We start from the raw sequence: 15,912 nt of genomic DNA, 5'->3' as shown, positions 1-15,912 counted from the left end.
TATTATGCGCTGCATGTCACTTTTTATAATTTGTACTCAAATTATGTTCATAAGTAGGTATGAAAAAAAAAATTAAAAAAAAATATTGGGGACACCTTACACAGATCAACTTAGCCCCAAACTAAGCAAAGCTTATACTATGGGTGCTAAGCGACGATATACATACTTAAATAGATAAATACATAGGTTGCCTGGAAGAGATCGCTCTTTAGCGATAAGGCCGCCTGTTGTTTACCTCTGTAATAAAATTTATTGTAATGTGTGTGTTCCTATGTACATTTCTGAGGTTGTGCAATAAAGTGGATTTGTATTGTATTGTATTGTATACATACTTATATACATAGAAAACATCCATGACTCAGGAACAAATGTCTGTGCTCATCACACAGACAAATGCCCTTACCGGGATTCGAACCCAGGACCGCGGCTCAGCAGGCAGGGTCACTACCGACTGAGCCAGACCGGTCGTCCGGAAAACTATTACTATTAATATTTTTTTAAACATAATAGGTCAATGAACATGTCAAGAACACCAATTAATCAACGAAAATTATCATTTCCTGTAAGGTTACTGCCGGTCAGTATCAGACTAAGGTCATTCATATTTCAATGCAGAGATGGTAAATAATGTTTAAAGTACACATTTTTGACTATTCCTTTAAAGGTATTTTTTAAAGGCACGTATTTAACCGGGCGACTAAATAACCATAGAAATGGGTATCAAATATAATAGTTTGGCGACTAAAATGGGGCCTCAAATTATTTCAATATGAGGTAGCATTTTAATGTCATTACGGCTACGGTTTATTCAGACGCGAGTACCAACTATTTATTTGGCAACTGAATTATTATATTGGAAACAATTTAAGAGAGACAGTTTAATAGGAAAACGGCTATCTATTAATATAAAATATACAGTTCTTTTAAAATATTTATATAGCAAATTAACATAAAAAGTACATTTAAAATCTATACATCGGCACTCATCACCTGAGCTGTCATTTTAATAAAAAAAAGGATTCTTATAAAATATAATGGTCCACAAAATATTGTACTTATGGGTATGAAATTAGGTGTTTGGGAGTGCTGGCAACTTCGTCTCTATACAATGAATTTAACTTTTCATGACGTTTACTCTATCGAATCTAAGGCCGGTCTTACGGTAGTCTTAACGTCACTCTGAAAGATTCATTTTTTTGGCAGGAAAACCTTACTCAGAATATGCCTTTTAGTCGCCAAAGTATTGTTTAATGTTCCTCGGCAACATTTTTGTCGCTTGAAATTTGCTGCCGTTTTTTCAATAATAATGATGCTTAATATTTGAGGCTCATATATTTTTTTTGTCGCCACAATATTAAAACACAGCCAAATTATATTATTGTATGCAAGACTTAACTTCCCGTTTAATATTTTAGTTGCCCGGTTAATTATATGCCTTTTTTAAATTGAAACTAGTCAAGTGCGAGTGAGCTACATGATCAATTGGATGGAATGTTGGTCAGATTTGATTTGTAAAATTATGGCGACCTCTGTAAAATGGTCATAATTTAAGGAGTTCTCATTTTTTTTAAAATTATAAATGGATTTACACATGGCCACAGAAACCGAGGCAAAGACGTGGCGATGGAGTGAGCTCTCCTAGAAGGTACCCGAGCGTTCACTATGTAGTGAGTGTGTGTGCGTAGGTACTTGCTTATTATATAAAAGTATATGTGACTGTGAACTGTAGTCAGTAATTAAACACACTTACTCTTGAATGGTTGTTTGCTGACTATCCGGTAGCCGTCACCCTTATATGGCGACCCTGCCAGGATGTGCGTGGAGTATAATAATTATAATTACGCCAAGAGTGTACTGAAAATAACATTTAAATTTAATATATTTATTTAATATATATATATTTTTTTATTATATATATTTGAGCTTACCGTGGGCCTCAGTCAATCTGTGTAAGAATGTCCTATAATATTTATTTATTTAATATTTTATAAACATCATTTTAAATAAGTATCTTTCTTGTCACATGACTTTCATCCTTCCGCATCGTATTTTTATAATTATTACGTTAAATATTGTTACAATTTTCTTTGTGTCATGTCGTCAATTTCCTCTACGGAACCCAACACACGTATCTCCCGGATTCCTGGGCCGCCAATTATCGCATCGTCGGGCGATGGGATCACCCATTAACAAATTCATTTGCGACGTAAAACCTCCATCATCCTCTGTTATTCCAATAACTAGCGTAAAAATGTATTTAATCATTTTTTACTTAAAAAGTAAAGATATGGAAGCGGATTATATTTATAATGAATTCACGAGTTAAAAGCAAATGGTCTAAAACGTAAAAGATCTACAATGTTTTTTTATTTTTTTATTTTATCTTAACTTTAAAGCGATATCGACGAAGCCCCGCTCGCGCGGGGCTCCTATTCTGTGCACGTTAGCTCTCGGACATTTGATAATACCAAACGAACCTAACCTACCTATACCAGTGTGCGTAGCCGAATGCACAAACGCTTACGATGATATCTCTTTCGTAGCTATCTATTTGATTGCGTATTGGTGCGACAGAGCCAGACTACATTTCTGCGGAATTTCGGTGGCGTTTCGCTTCGAAGAAATTCCATTCAGCTACGGGGCCTGAACACTGTCTTTGAAACTTTGGGGGTAAATTAATACGCTAAGTTCTATTTCAGTGAAAATGGGTCAAACAAATGAGTTTTACAAAATAACGTTAAATTAACTATTTAACCTCAGAGCTTGAATACGTTTTTATTGAATAATATCGCAATATTAAAAAAAAAGCAGGAAAAAACTTCGGTTTTAAGCCCTTTCAGACTGTGCTATCACAATCACTGCCAACTTAATTTGCTCTAACTGCAGTAGTTAATAAAACACTAGATATTTTCGCACGCTTCTCCAAGATATTATTGCACTAAATCTACAAGACGATTGTGATATGAGGCCTGTTGTATTGTATGGATCTGAATGCTGGGCGACAAAGGTGGAGGATGAAAGGAGAGTGCACGTAGCGGAAATGAAAATGTTGAGATGGATGTGTGGAGTGACCAGAATGGATCGGATCAGGAATGAGTATATTAGGCGAAGTTTGAAAGTTGCGCCTATAAAGGAGAATATGAGGAGTGGCAGGTTGGCGTGGTACGGTCATGTAATGAGGAGGGATGAGTGTCATATAGGCATAACCTAACCACAAAATTAAAATTTTGAAAAAACCCCCGACTGCGACATAGTAGACCGATTTTCATGAAACATGGCAAAAAACACTCCCGACTAACTCAGCTTTCAGACAAAAAAAACTAAATCTAAATCGGTTCATCCGTTCGGGAGCTACGATGCCACAGACAGACACACACACAGACAGACAAACAGACAGACAGACAGACAGACGGACAGACAGACAGACAGACACGTCAAACTTATAACACCCCTCCGTTTTTGCGTCGGGGGTTAAAAACAAACGTAGCAATGTATTATTTTTATGAAACAACTAAGAAATTGCTTAGATAAGAAAGATATATCTTGGGTTCTCAAAATACTGGTCGTTCTGCGCCGAATATTCGTATAAATTCGTAAATAAATCAGTCAATACACTTGTTCAACTTAAAATCTCTGTTTTACAATTGCAATTCTTGTATTTGAGAAACAAAACGACTTACGAACACCTCAAAGTTTAAGCAACACTAGACATTAATTTCTTTTTAATAAGGAATATAATTAAATGTTTAAATTAACGATAATTCTGCTCTCCAGTTGAAATGTACTTTATCAATATTTTAATTATTCGGCTTTTATCTTTTTGATGAGTTGTTGAAAGGGAAAAGATTTTTAAACTTAAATTGACATTTATTCATAAGAGCATCCTGGATTTTAAATCTGATTTTTTACCTTATAACATGACTGTTTTAAATGTGACGTTGACAGGAGATATACCCATATTTATTGAAAACTACCTATTAAAGTAGAAATTATCTATAAATTATATATAATTATAAAATAAACGGAGTATTCATCAGTCATTGAACCTTTTTTTACGGCTTACAGGAGCCTACGCCTGTGTGGTGACGGGTTAAGAATTTGACCACCCGCTTTTTTCCTGTAGGTGCTAGGTGTCGTATAAGTCGACTGTGGGATATGTGGTAATGGTAACATAATTGTGGCGTAAGCTGGCAACCTGTCACTGTAATGTAACAATTTGCCAAGTGTGGCACTGAAACTTATGCAGCCGGCGTATCATGCTTCCAATTTTATCACTTGTCCACGTGGATAAGACAACTGTCACTCTCACACTGACATACTTGCCAAAGCGTGACGGATGCTTTATCTACGTGGATAAATGATAAAATTGGAATCATAATGCGCCGGCTGTTTCATGTGCTCTGCCTACCCCTTTATGGGATACAGGCATGATGACATATAATAAAATTAACGTAGTTACTACATTTTATGAAAGCGACTTCCATCTGACCTTCCAACCCTGTAGGTCATTTAAGGTCTTATTCATACTATACTATACTCTACTATACTATACTATACTATACTATACTATACTATACTATACTATACTATACTATACTATACTATACTATACTATACTATACTATACTATACTATACTATACTATACTATACTATACTATACTATACTATACTATACTATACTATACTATACTATACTATACTATACTATACTATTAGTACATTATTTTTTAACTATGTCATAAAATCAATTTAAAACAAAGTTAGTCTTTTACTTAGCATAACTAGTTTTTGAAATCGCTGACTATAACTAATTTTAACTAATTAGAGTCTTTAAACTATTTGCGGGATAAATCTCAAACTCGATAGTTAGCAATTGGAAATCAAATTAAATGTGAGCTCATAGCGGCGGCAAAGTTTGTTATGTGGAGATAGAGGCACTCATACAATGATATGGTCTTTATAAAGTGTAGATTTGGTATCAGGTTTAATAGAACCGGCTTATCGGTTGAGTACCTTAGTATTCAAAAAATCTTTGTGTGTACCGTGACGCTTAAGTGCGTTTTCACACTATCCGATCCGATATTGGATGTCGGACCGATATCCCATACATTACAGGCGCCATCTTGGATTATTTTCCATTGAAATCCTGCCTGCGATAACGGACCGGATAATGTGAAAACGGATGTACGTACTTTGGTTGTGAACTCAACTCAAAACCTAAAGTCCTGACTTCTCATTTAAATTTCATTATTTTCCGACAAGAAATAACTATAAACTAGAACCCATATCCCACAGTCGACTTCTACGACACCCATGGGAGGAAAAGGAGTGATGAAAGTCTTTTAGCCCGTCACCACAACACATTGATTGATTGAAAATTATTGAGATTTTATTATATTTGCCAATACTCTAAGAACAAATTAAATTGTTTTCATTGAAAGCATTTTAATTTGTTTTTTTTAAGTAGTCACACTACTATTACCTATACTACATATATAAACTGAAATAAATATCATATACAATTATACATTATATACAAAGAAAAAGTGACCAAAGCCTCCAAGTGTGTAAATGGCGTTCATTTCCGTATAAAATGTAAAATATTTTTATTGTTATAGCTGCGAATGTTTATTTTATTATAATAGTTATTTGTTATACAAGGGGCAAAGTTGTATTTTAACGCCGAGTGTGGAATTGAAAAACGAGCAAGTGAAAGGATTCTATAGTTGAACCACGAGCGAAGCGAGTGGGTCGAGAATAGAATCCTGAACTTGCGAGTTCTTTAACACACGAGAAGTAAAATACATTTGCACCCGAGTGTAACACAAAACTTTTCCCCTCACTGTAGCGAGGAAACTACAACGCAAAAAATGCGATTATCACTGCTTCCAGTAGTTCCACAGGTGGTAAATCATCTTTATTACTAGATTCACCTACTTGTATCAACTTTAAAGCTGTTAATTTGACTTTATTCAAGGTCAAATTACTTTACCCACTAGTGGATAAAATGCGTTTTTACCCGCTGGTATTAAAGGACAAAACACGTGTTTCCGAGCTAGTAAGGGGAAAAGTCCTTTACAATAAATTCATGGAAGAACTTTTATTGAACACGCAAATTCAGATTTCGAATAGTTTTAAATTATTATTGGACTCAGTTCACACAGAAAAGCCAATATTACCAAAGAAGATAAAATGAATAAGTATATGGAAGATATTATTATTTTTATGTAAACAAGACTGACGGTAAGCAAATGTACCTACTTAAATATATTTTTCTCTCCGACGTAAGTAATGTTATGTATTTTTATTCCGGTTATTTTATTTGGACCTTTTTACTTGAAAGTATATATTTCTTCACAAATATAACGCATTTACTCGAATCGACCTTTTTAATAATCTAGATTCAATTCATAACTTGTTAATTCAGCCAAAATATCGCTTATAGGTACATTTACTTACACGTAAGAATATTAATGTTCTAAGGGTGTTCATTCTCAAGAGTGTGTCGAAAAAATGCATTAGTTAGTGAGACAAACGAAAACTGAAATGAAACCAAAGCAAAATAGCAGGAACATTAAAAAAAAGTACATATTATTATTATGCTAAAAAATCATTAAATAGGTTACGCTACATAACTAAAAGCAACGTGGCAACCCTACCAACCCTACCAACTTGTCACTCTAAATTCATACACAAACTGTGAAACTGCAACTTATTAGAGAATCCGCGTATAATGAATCTCGTAGCGACTACGCCAGTCTCGACCGAGCGCCCGCGGCCGGCGGACGCGTGCGATCGCGAGTGAGTGACCGACATACGGTGAGTGACTGATTGAGTGAGAATCGTGAGTGACTCGCGTGTTGATGGTGATCATGAGGCGGATTGGCATCCTGTTTAGACTTTTGTTCCTGTTAGATGGTGAGTTTTTTGAAGTTTCGGGTGGGAGTTTGAAGTTGGGGATGTTTACGAGAGATGAGTATGCGGAAGGTAGAATAATATTAACGTGGGTTATAATTTATATTTCAGGTATGTTTGTGAACTTGTTAACTAAAAACATATATTTTAATTAGTTTAAATTTTGGTTACGACTGAGCATGAACATAAACACTAATGTTACAAACTGTAGAAGGACTAAGCAATAAATTAAATTGTTAAAATATTTTATTGAGAAATACAAAAAAAAAGTTGTATTGAAAGGTATTTAATTATTACTCTCACATTTATTACTATTATTTTATCTTCCTTGTTCGTTCTCAATGTAATATTTTTATACATAAGACAATTTATTATTAAGTACAGAATTTAATTTTATCATTATCCTTATAAGTAATACATACAGTCATACATACCGTTTGAAATAGGTATGTTTATGCTACTTGAAATTTTTAGATTAAATATTAATATTATATATTTTAACACATCGATACATCGACAATATTTGAAATTAAAAATAATAAGAAAAAATGAAGCAAGTCTGCTAAGAATGTTCGAAATATTTTGTTCGCTCCTATTTCATACTTTTCATACCAATAAACTTTTGTGCAAATCATTTTCGCAGCATCCATCACTTTTCATATATTATTAACGGCCTTCTAGTCGGAAGTCACCCTTCTTATTATGGTCCCGGGTTCAAATCCTGATATGACACTTAAATACTGGTACATCTCATATTTTTGTATATATATATATATATATATATTTTATTCTGAGTAATATCAAGGATGATTTATATCTAAACATAATTATTATACAAAAATTTTAAGTTGTAAAAGATAAAAAACCATTTTAATATTAATTAGTTTAAATACTACCTAAATTATAAACTAAAAATTGGAACTAATCGGAATTGAAATGAGTAAATTCAAAAAGGCCTGTCTATATCTATTTATTTACATCCTTTACCCTGAAACAGGCTTTATTGACCACACAATAGTATTATCCTATGTAGATTTTTCCTATAAATATTGATTTATTTATTACTTATCGTTTTAATTTTAGACATTTTTCTATGAAATAAATTTTATCTTATCTTATCTTATATTTATTTTATCCACTAAAATTTTAGCTGAAAGAAATACCTCTAAAGGACAGTTATAATGCCTAGTAACTATCTTGCGTCAAACTTGTGTTTTGTGTTTTATACAATAAAGAATTTATACATTGTTTCAGACTGTATTGCCAAATAAGTCGTCGCGAAACTCCGAAAAAGATTCATATACCTATTAAACCTATATATAATGAGGTCAATTCTCTCGAGAAAACGAGTGTGAACACTTCGTTGAAAACATAATACAGGAGATCGATTCTCATTCCGAAAATGTGTATGACTTCATATTGGTTTTGATATCTTATCTATATGATTGTCTTAACGATTGGCATTTATCGTGTTCGTGCAGGCATAAAAATAAGATCAAAGTTGTAAATCAGATTCAAGGTCAACTCATTCGTAAATTTAACTAATATTAGACTAATGCGAATGAAATCCAGTGTTAAAATTTTAAATTTTAAGGACTATTATTTTTTAAGGTGATCTGCAAACGAGCAGACGAGTCATTATCTTAACTGATTTATCATCCATCATCATCAGCCACCTCATAGGAAATTTAATAATTCTAATAAGATAGGCCGGTTACTGAACAGGTGTTCGAATGTGGACTCCAATTTTCTTAGCCCCTCGTTGGGCGCCAATATTTTCTAGACTATTCTAACCACGTTGGGTGCCAATATCTTCTGGACTATTCCTAGCCCCATATTGGGCGCCAAGATTCTCTGGACGATTCTTAGTTCCACGTTGGGTGCCAATATCTTCTGGACTATTCTTAGACCCACGTTGGGTACCAATATCTTCTGGACTATTTTTAGCCCCAAGTTGGGCGCCAATATCTTCTGGACTATTCTTAGTACCACGTTGGGCGCCAGTATCGTGTGGAACTACTTTCTGTATTTTAAGTTAACTTTACTAAAAGTTTTTTTTTTTCTGTGATTACATTTATGTTTAATTCATATGGGCCTGCATAAAAGCAATAATAAATATATATGAGCAGCATATGCAGCATCAACCATTAATATATTATACAACATGATAGGGACTATTTAAAAGCTGCCGAATATTAAGAACTGAATACTTACCCTTGAAAAGTCTCTTGGGATTGAATTACTATTTTATTTGTGGCATAAAAATTAAATTAATAAATTCACTCACACTGAGTCAAACTACGGAAACATGTATCAACGAGAAAGTCCAGAGCTAGCTTGGCTAGCCAAGGGACGTCTTGAGAACTGCCCCGCTGGTCAAACTGTCGCGAACAATATATAATGACCTCACAAGTCTCTTGAGACTTGCGACCACATCGTTATTGTCCGAGCAGGGTACTAGCCGATATCACAACCGCTTAGCGTACAGTAGCTAGTTCTCCTTATTGCTCTTCTGTAGAGGCATGACCGAGGCAGTTGGTCTTCGATCGCCACGTGGCGTCAACGATTGTCACCTCACCTAGGCCGGCAGTTAGGACAGTCGCATATAAGCTTGCATAAGCTTACTTATAAGCGTAGAGTATTACGTGGGTGATACCGAAAGTTTTTTTTTAGAATGAGCTACTTAGAGATCACAAAGTAGGGCAAAGTATTGTCCAAAACAAAATGTAACAGTAAAAGTTAAGGTAATTTGCGGACTATATTGCACTCGGGTAAAACTTACAAATACAAATAATTTATCGAAAAACGCATGTTCTATTGTACTCGTATAGTAGTTGCTCACAAAGTCTAAGAACTAAAGTAGCTAGCTCTGTCTACCAACCTTCTGTAGTAACGCCACTTGCGTTTGGATCGCCATGTACCGTCAACAATTGTTACTTCGGTTAGGCCGGCAGGTGGGACAATCGCATATAAGCTTGCGTAGTGGGAAAGTTTTTATAATGAGCTATTTAGACACGAAGTAGGGCAAAACTTTTACTGCCCAAAGCGAAATCTAACAGCCAAAGTTAGACTCTAAAGAGTTTACATTTATGTTAGAGGATCAGACTAGGGCCTTATTAAAGAAATATACCTGATATATTTAAAGAAATGCAGTGCAGTTGACTGCGATACTTTCCAATTCAAATCTGACTGACGGTTCCTCTCAGGATGCCAACTCATCACGGCTGTCTTTAATGTCATCTTAACCAGCCAGGAACTAAGCCATTTAACAGCTGTTCGGGTCATATAAATAACAGACGCTGTATCGCAGTCAAACATACTTAAAATAATAGGATTTACTGGTAAAACCCAATAAATCGAGATAATTTGTCCTTGAAATAACAACATTGTGGGAATTGCACAATAGTTCGAATTTCAAAAACCAGTTTTCTCTATTTATCGGGTTCCACCAGTAAACCCTCAATATAGACCATTTCCATACATGACATTCCATCATCCGCAACCATGACGACATGTAGACTTGTAGAGGTATAAGTAATTTGCGGAGCATTTGTACTCAGGCAAACTTATAAATAATTTAAATACAATGAATTTATTGAAAAATGCTCGTTTAATGTACAGTCGTGGTTCTCAAAGGCTAAAAACTAATAGCAATGGAAGAAATTTGTATTCGTTGTATATTTTAAATATAACTAGCACATGAAAGTTTTTATATGAAACTAGTTACTTTTTTTTTTACTATCTGGCATCGACTTAAAAAGCGCTGGTGGCCTAGCGTTACGAGCGTACGACTTTAGATCCGGAGATCGCGAGTTCGAAATGTCAATTGATATTTGCCAGTCGCTTTTTGGTGAAGGAAAACATCGTGGGGAAACCGGACTAATTCCAATAAGGCCTAGTTACCCTTCGGGTTGGAAGGTTAGACGGCAGTCGCTTTCGTAAAAACTAGTGCTTTCGCCAAATCTTGGGATTAGTAGTCAAAGCGGACCCCAGGCTCCCATGAGCCGTGGAAAATGTCTGGATAACGCAAGGAGGATGATGATGGCATCGACTTAAAAATAACGATGACTTTTATTCGAAAAGGACTTATGTAAGACTTGACGCTTTAGGACGCATAAACATCATGCAAAATGTATATATTTTTTGGTTCTAGGACAGTTTAGGTGACCTCGGTAAAGGCTCTGCCGGAGTATCCGAATGGATTTTAGCTCTGTCGCGCATATAAATAAATAAATAAATATTATAGGACATTCTTACACAGATTGACTGAGGCCCACGGTAAGCTCAAGAAGGCTTGTGTTGTGGGTGCTCAGACAACGATATACATAATATATAAATACTTATATACATAGAGATATAAGCCTACGGTTAGCCCACGTTTATACACAAGAAAATTGTAAGCCGAAATACGTATTCGTCGAAAGACGCCAGCAAAGTGTAGAAAATACAAGAAACCTCTGTGAATCGATGATGTCGTATGATTGGAATAAAATACTTGTTTCTTACAACCCATATACTATTGACAACTTTATCCAAAAACTAGTTTACAATATGAATATGTATATGCCAAAGAAACTAATAAAAAAGAAAAACGAAAATCGTATTTCATGGATATGTGAATCAGCCTGCAATGTACAACGCGACATAGAGGATCTACTGTTATTCCACGAACAGTACCCGCAAATTGACATCAAGGAAATTCTAGGCAAAAAGAGACAAGAAGAACAAGCCTTATTGAAAAATATGAAAAGAACACACACAGAAGACCGTATAATCAACTCAAAAAATCCAAAAAAAGAAGTATGGCAAATAATAAAAGAAGAAACCAATAACATCGTACAAGAATACAACTGGAATCTAAAAGACGGAATTACTAATGAATCGATTGATTGCACTGACATACCTGATTACTTAAATAAATATTTAATTCGAGTGGGAAATGATATTGCTTTAAATAACTGCCCGGATATAAACCAAGCTATAGAACATTTAAGGTCAAACTGTTCCGAAATACAAACTGCCTTTGCCTTTTCTCAAATAACTCCAGCAGAACTTGTAAAGATAGCTCGACTAAAGGTGTCTAAGTCGCTAACAAAGGATATCTATGATATCTCAGGAAAAAATTTATTTGACATTATTTCTGTTTTAGCAAATCAACTGACATACATTATAAATAACATACTCCGCTCCAGCATATATCCTCTGTCACTGAAGAGAACCCGATTGTGCCCTATTTATAAAGGCAAGGGCGATAAAACGAATGTGGAAAACTACAGACCAATAACTATCGTTCCAATGGTATCTAAACTGATAGAATTTATAATTTCAAATGACATTCTAAAGCATGTGGAACAAAACCGAGCGCTATCAGATGCACAGTATGCATATAGAAAAGGGCGCTCCACAACTGCGGCAACTCATAAATTTATTGAAAGCGTAATACGATGTTTAGAAAATAAACAAAAAGTTGTAGGAATCTTTTTAGACCTGTCAAAAGCCTTTGACTCTGTAAATCATTCTCTACTTGTAGAAAAACTAAAAATATATGGCATTACGGATCACGGTGCTCATTTACTAGAATCGTTCCTGTCAGAGAGAGAACAAACTGTAGAAATAAAAGTAAATGGCAAGCACTATAGGTCACAATCACGGCTGACAACAATTGGCGTGCCACAAGGATCATCTTTGGGAAACACCCTATTTTCCATATTTTTAAATGACATTGATAAACTTGACATTGACGGAGAAATTATATTATATGCTGACGACACGACAATTATTGTAAATGATGAATGTGATGATAAGTTAACTAATAAAGTAAGCATAGTTCTACAGAAATTAGAGTGGTGGTTTAGAATTAATGGACTTAAACTTAACCCTGAAAAGACAAATATTATGAAATTTGACACTAGACTAAGAGACGCTAAGAAAATAATCGTACCTTTATCAAATGGCACAACTATTGACACAGTACAGGATGTGAAACTACTTGGTTTCAACCTGGATCCAACATTATCATGGAAAAATCATATAAACTCAGTATGTGGAAAACTAGCAAAAGGCATATATATACTCAAACAATTGAAACCCCTCATATCAAATCACCACCTAAAGGAAGCATACTTTTCATACATACATTCAATTTTGTCTTATGGGATTATACTGTGGGGAAACGCAACGGAATTTGAACGTGTATTAAAAATGCAAAAACGAGCAATTCGAATATTAGCAAACGCAAAGTACGATGCTAGCTGCAGAGAACTTTTTAAAAAGTTAGAAATATTGACATCTGTATCGACATATATCCTAGAAATTATAATGTATGTAAGGAATAATCCAAATGAATTTGATCGTATTGGTGATGTAAGTAAACGACCAACGAGATATCCCGACGACTTAAGACAAAGCAAATGCAGATTACAAATTGCTAAAAAGTGTCCTAAAATTATAGGGCAAAAACTTTACAACAAACTGCCAAAAGTAATAAAAACTGAGACCAACTTCAACACTTTCCGTCGCAAAGTAAAACAGCTACTACTTGACAAGACACTTTATAGCATAAAAGAATACCTAAATAATACCTATTAATGTGCCTAGCCATGTTCGTGACTTCCAATTAAGTATTAGTAAATTATATATGTATATTAAATGTCTATATTAGTAAGTTATAATTCTTAGTAAATGTGAACCTAACTAAAAAAAAAAATGGTTATATACCTACTTGTAAGATTGTTAGCTTTTAATGCGAACCTAGTGTACCTGCCTTGACGATCTCTTTATGTGTGCATGTTTTTGTTAGTTTCTAATTAAAAATATGTATGGATTTTGAGAAATAAATAAATCTGAATCTGAATCTAAGTATATACTTATATACATAAAAAACATCCATGACTCAGGAACAAATATCTGTGCTCATCACACAAATAAATGCACTTACCGGGATTCGAACCCGGGACCGCAGCGTAGCAGGCAGGGTCACTACCGACTGCGCCAGACCGGTCGTCAACTAAAATATATAAGGGTAATAGAGATAGGTAACTACGAAACAGATATCATCGTGAGCGTTTGTACATTTGGCTACGTACTCTGATCTTTTATCGTGTCTAACGTCACAAATGAACTATAAAACAACTTACAACAAACTTGCAAACTGTCGTTTAAACAACTACAAGTTGTAAAAGTCTGCGAATCACTTCAATCAAATTCTAAAGTGCCAATTTCGGTTACGTAGAACCAACGTTCATGGCAGCATTTTTTTTATACGAGATGAATCTTTGTTAAATAATATAGGGGCATAAATACATTAAATAAACAAAACAAAAAAATTTAGAAAATCCAACGTATATTATATCCAGAGCAAATTTTTTAACTATTTAAAAGTTCAAATCATAAAAAGACTAAGCAAATATGGACCACTTCGGTCCATGTACAATTTCTTAAATAAATCACAATTTGGGTATATATTTGGTTGGGTAGCTATATTTCATTTCATGCTTCATATGACTAATAAACTACATAAAACTCTTAAGTCTGTTCGTAGATAATGAGTATCTTAGAAGTTATGAGGGAACAGATGAACATACATGCATAAATACATACCCACATACATACCGGTCAAAATCATAACCCACCTTTTGCGTTGCTGTAGTCGGGTAAAAACATGAAAGAAAGGTAATTTCACACTTATGAAAATATTTTTTTTAAAACATAGTTATATTCTAACGTTCCTCCAAGTCAAATAACTAATTACTCTAAATTATAAAAGTATAATATAGGCCTTGAAGCCTTGAATAGCGTATAATTTATTATTTATAACACACATGTCAATGGTTGAAAATGTTGAAATACATGGTGGAACTAAATCATTCATCAAAATCGTTTTATATAATTATAATATTTACTTGGCAGGCAATCGGTGCGTTGTAAAATTAATTGTTGTAATACACCCTGTTTTTATTGAATTCCGTTAACTTTAAGGGAAGATTCTTTAGTTCAAATACAATCAATTTCTCTAATATTTATTATGTATGAACGCGAAAAAAAAATTGTTTTTTTCGAATTGAACAAAAAGCGATAGGGTGGTTCTTGATGACAAACCGGTATATATTTAAATAAAACAGTTTAAAGTAACTATAAATAATCTTTTCCACTGCCACTTTTAAATTTTATTTTGATTCCATTTAGACCGAAAAATATTCACAACGTAACCCAAGTTTCTTTTTAATCAGTTTTAAAAGCAGTAGCATTTTCTTAGACATTGATAACAGGATCATATTATAAATCTAAAAAAAAAACTATATCGTCGACGATCTAAATATATAAAAGAAGAAGCTGACTGACTGACTGACATATCAACGCACAGCCGAAACCGCTGGTCCTAGAGATCTCAAATTTGGTACGTAGGTTCCTTATATAGTGTAGAGGAGCACTAAGAAAGGATTTTCCAAAATTCACCTCCTAAGGGGGTCAAATGGGGGTTCAAAGTTTGTATGGGGAAACAAGATTAGTTTGACTATTTTATTCGAAACTTCACAGGAAGATTCCTTAAGACATATGACTGAATACGTGTTTCAGGTTTTTTGAAAATTTAACCCCTAAAAGGGTGAAAATGGGGGTGATAAAATCAAAAAATCAATATGGGTATCGTTTTTATGGTTTATCGGGTCGCTGATCACGATAAATACAACGTTTTTAAAATCTAACGAGGCGGAAGTGAAATACCTTCTCCCCTGTTGTGGTGCAATGGGGTTTAAATATCAAAAAAATATATAAAAGAAGATATTGACTGACTGACTGACATATCAACGCACAGCCGAAACCGCTAGTCCTAGAGATGTCAAATTTGGCACGTAGGTTCCTTATATAGTGTAGAGGAGCACTAAGAAAGGATTTTTCAAAATTCGCCTCCTAAAGGGGTTAAATGGGGGTTCAAAGTTTGTATGGGGAAACAATGTTAGTTTCACTGGTTTATTCGAAACTTCACAAGAGGGATCCT

General features: G+C 34.2%; 1 protein-coding gene across 1 annotated transcript in view; it reads left to right on the top strand.

Annotated features, from left to right (window-relative positions):
• The first annotated feature begins 6,781 nt into the window (after nucleotides 1-6,781).
• Nucleotides 6,782-15,912, top strand: part of LOC125237595 — a 613,374-nt gene continuing 604,243 nt past the window's right edge. Inside the window, exon 1 of the mRNA XM_048144735.1 lies at nucleotides 6,782-6,920. Within this exon, the coding sequence (XP_048000692.1) occupies nucleotides 6,866-6,920 (55 nt within the window). The 5' untranslated portion in view covers nucleotides 6,782-6,865. The remainder of the gene's footprint in view (nucleotides 6,921-15,912) is intronic.

Source organism: Leguminivora glycinivorella, chromosome 21, assembly GCF_023078275.1.
Source record: "Leguminivora glycinivorella isolate SPB_JAAS2020 chromosome 21, LegGlyc_1.1, whole genome shotgun sequence".
NCBI classification, from domain to species: domain Eukaryota; kingdom Metazoa; phylum Arthropoda; class Insecta; order Lepidoptera; family Tortricidae; genus Leguminivora; species Leguminivora glycinivorella.
The sequence above is the reverse complement of the archived record's forward strand: the minus strand, read 5'-3'. Positions and strand labels throughout refer to the sequence as shown.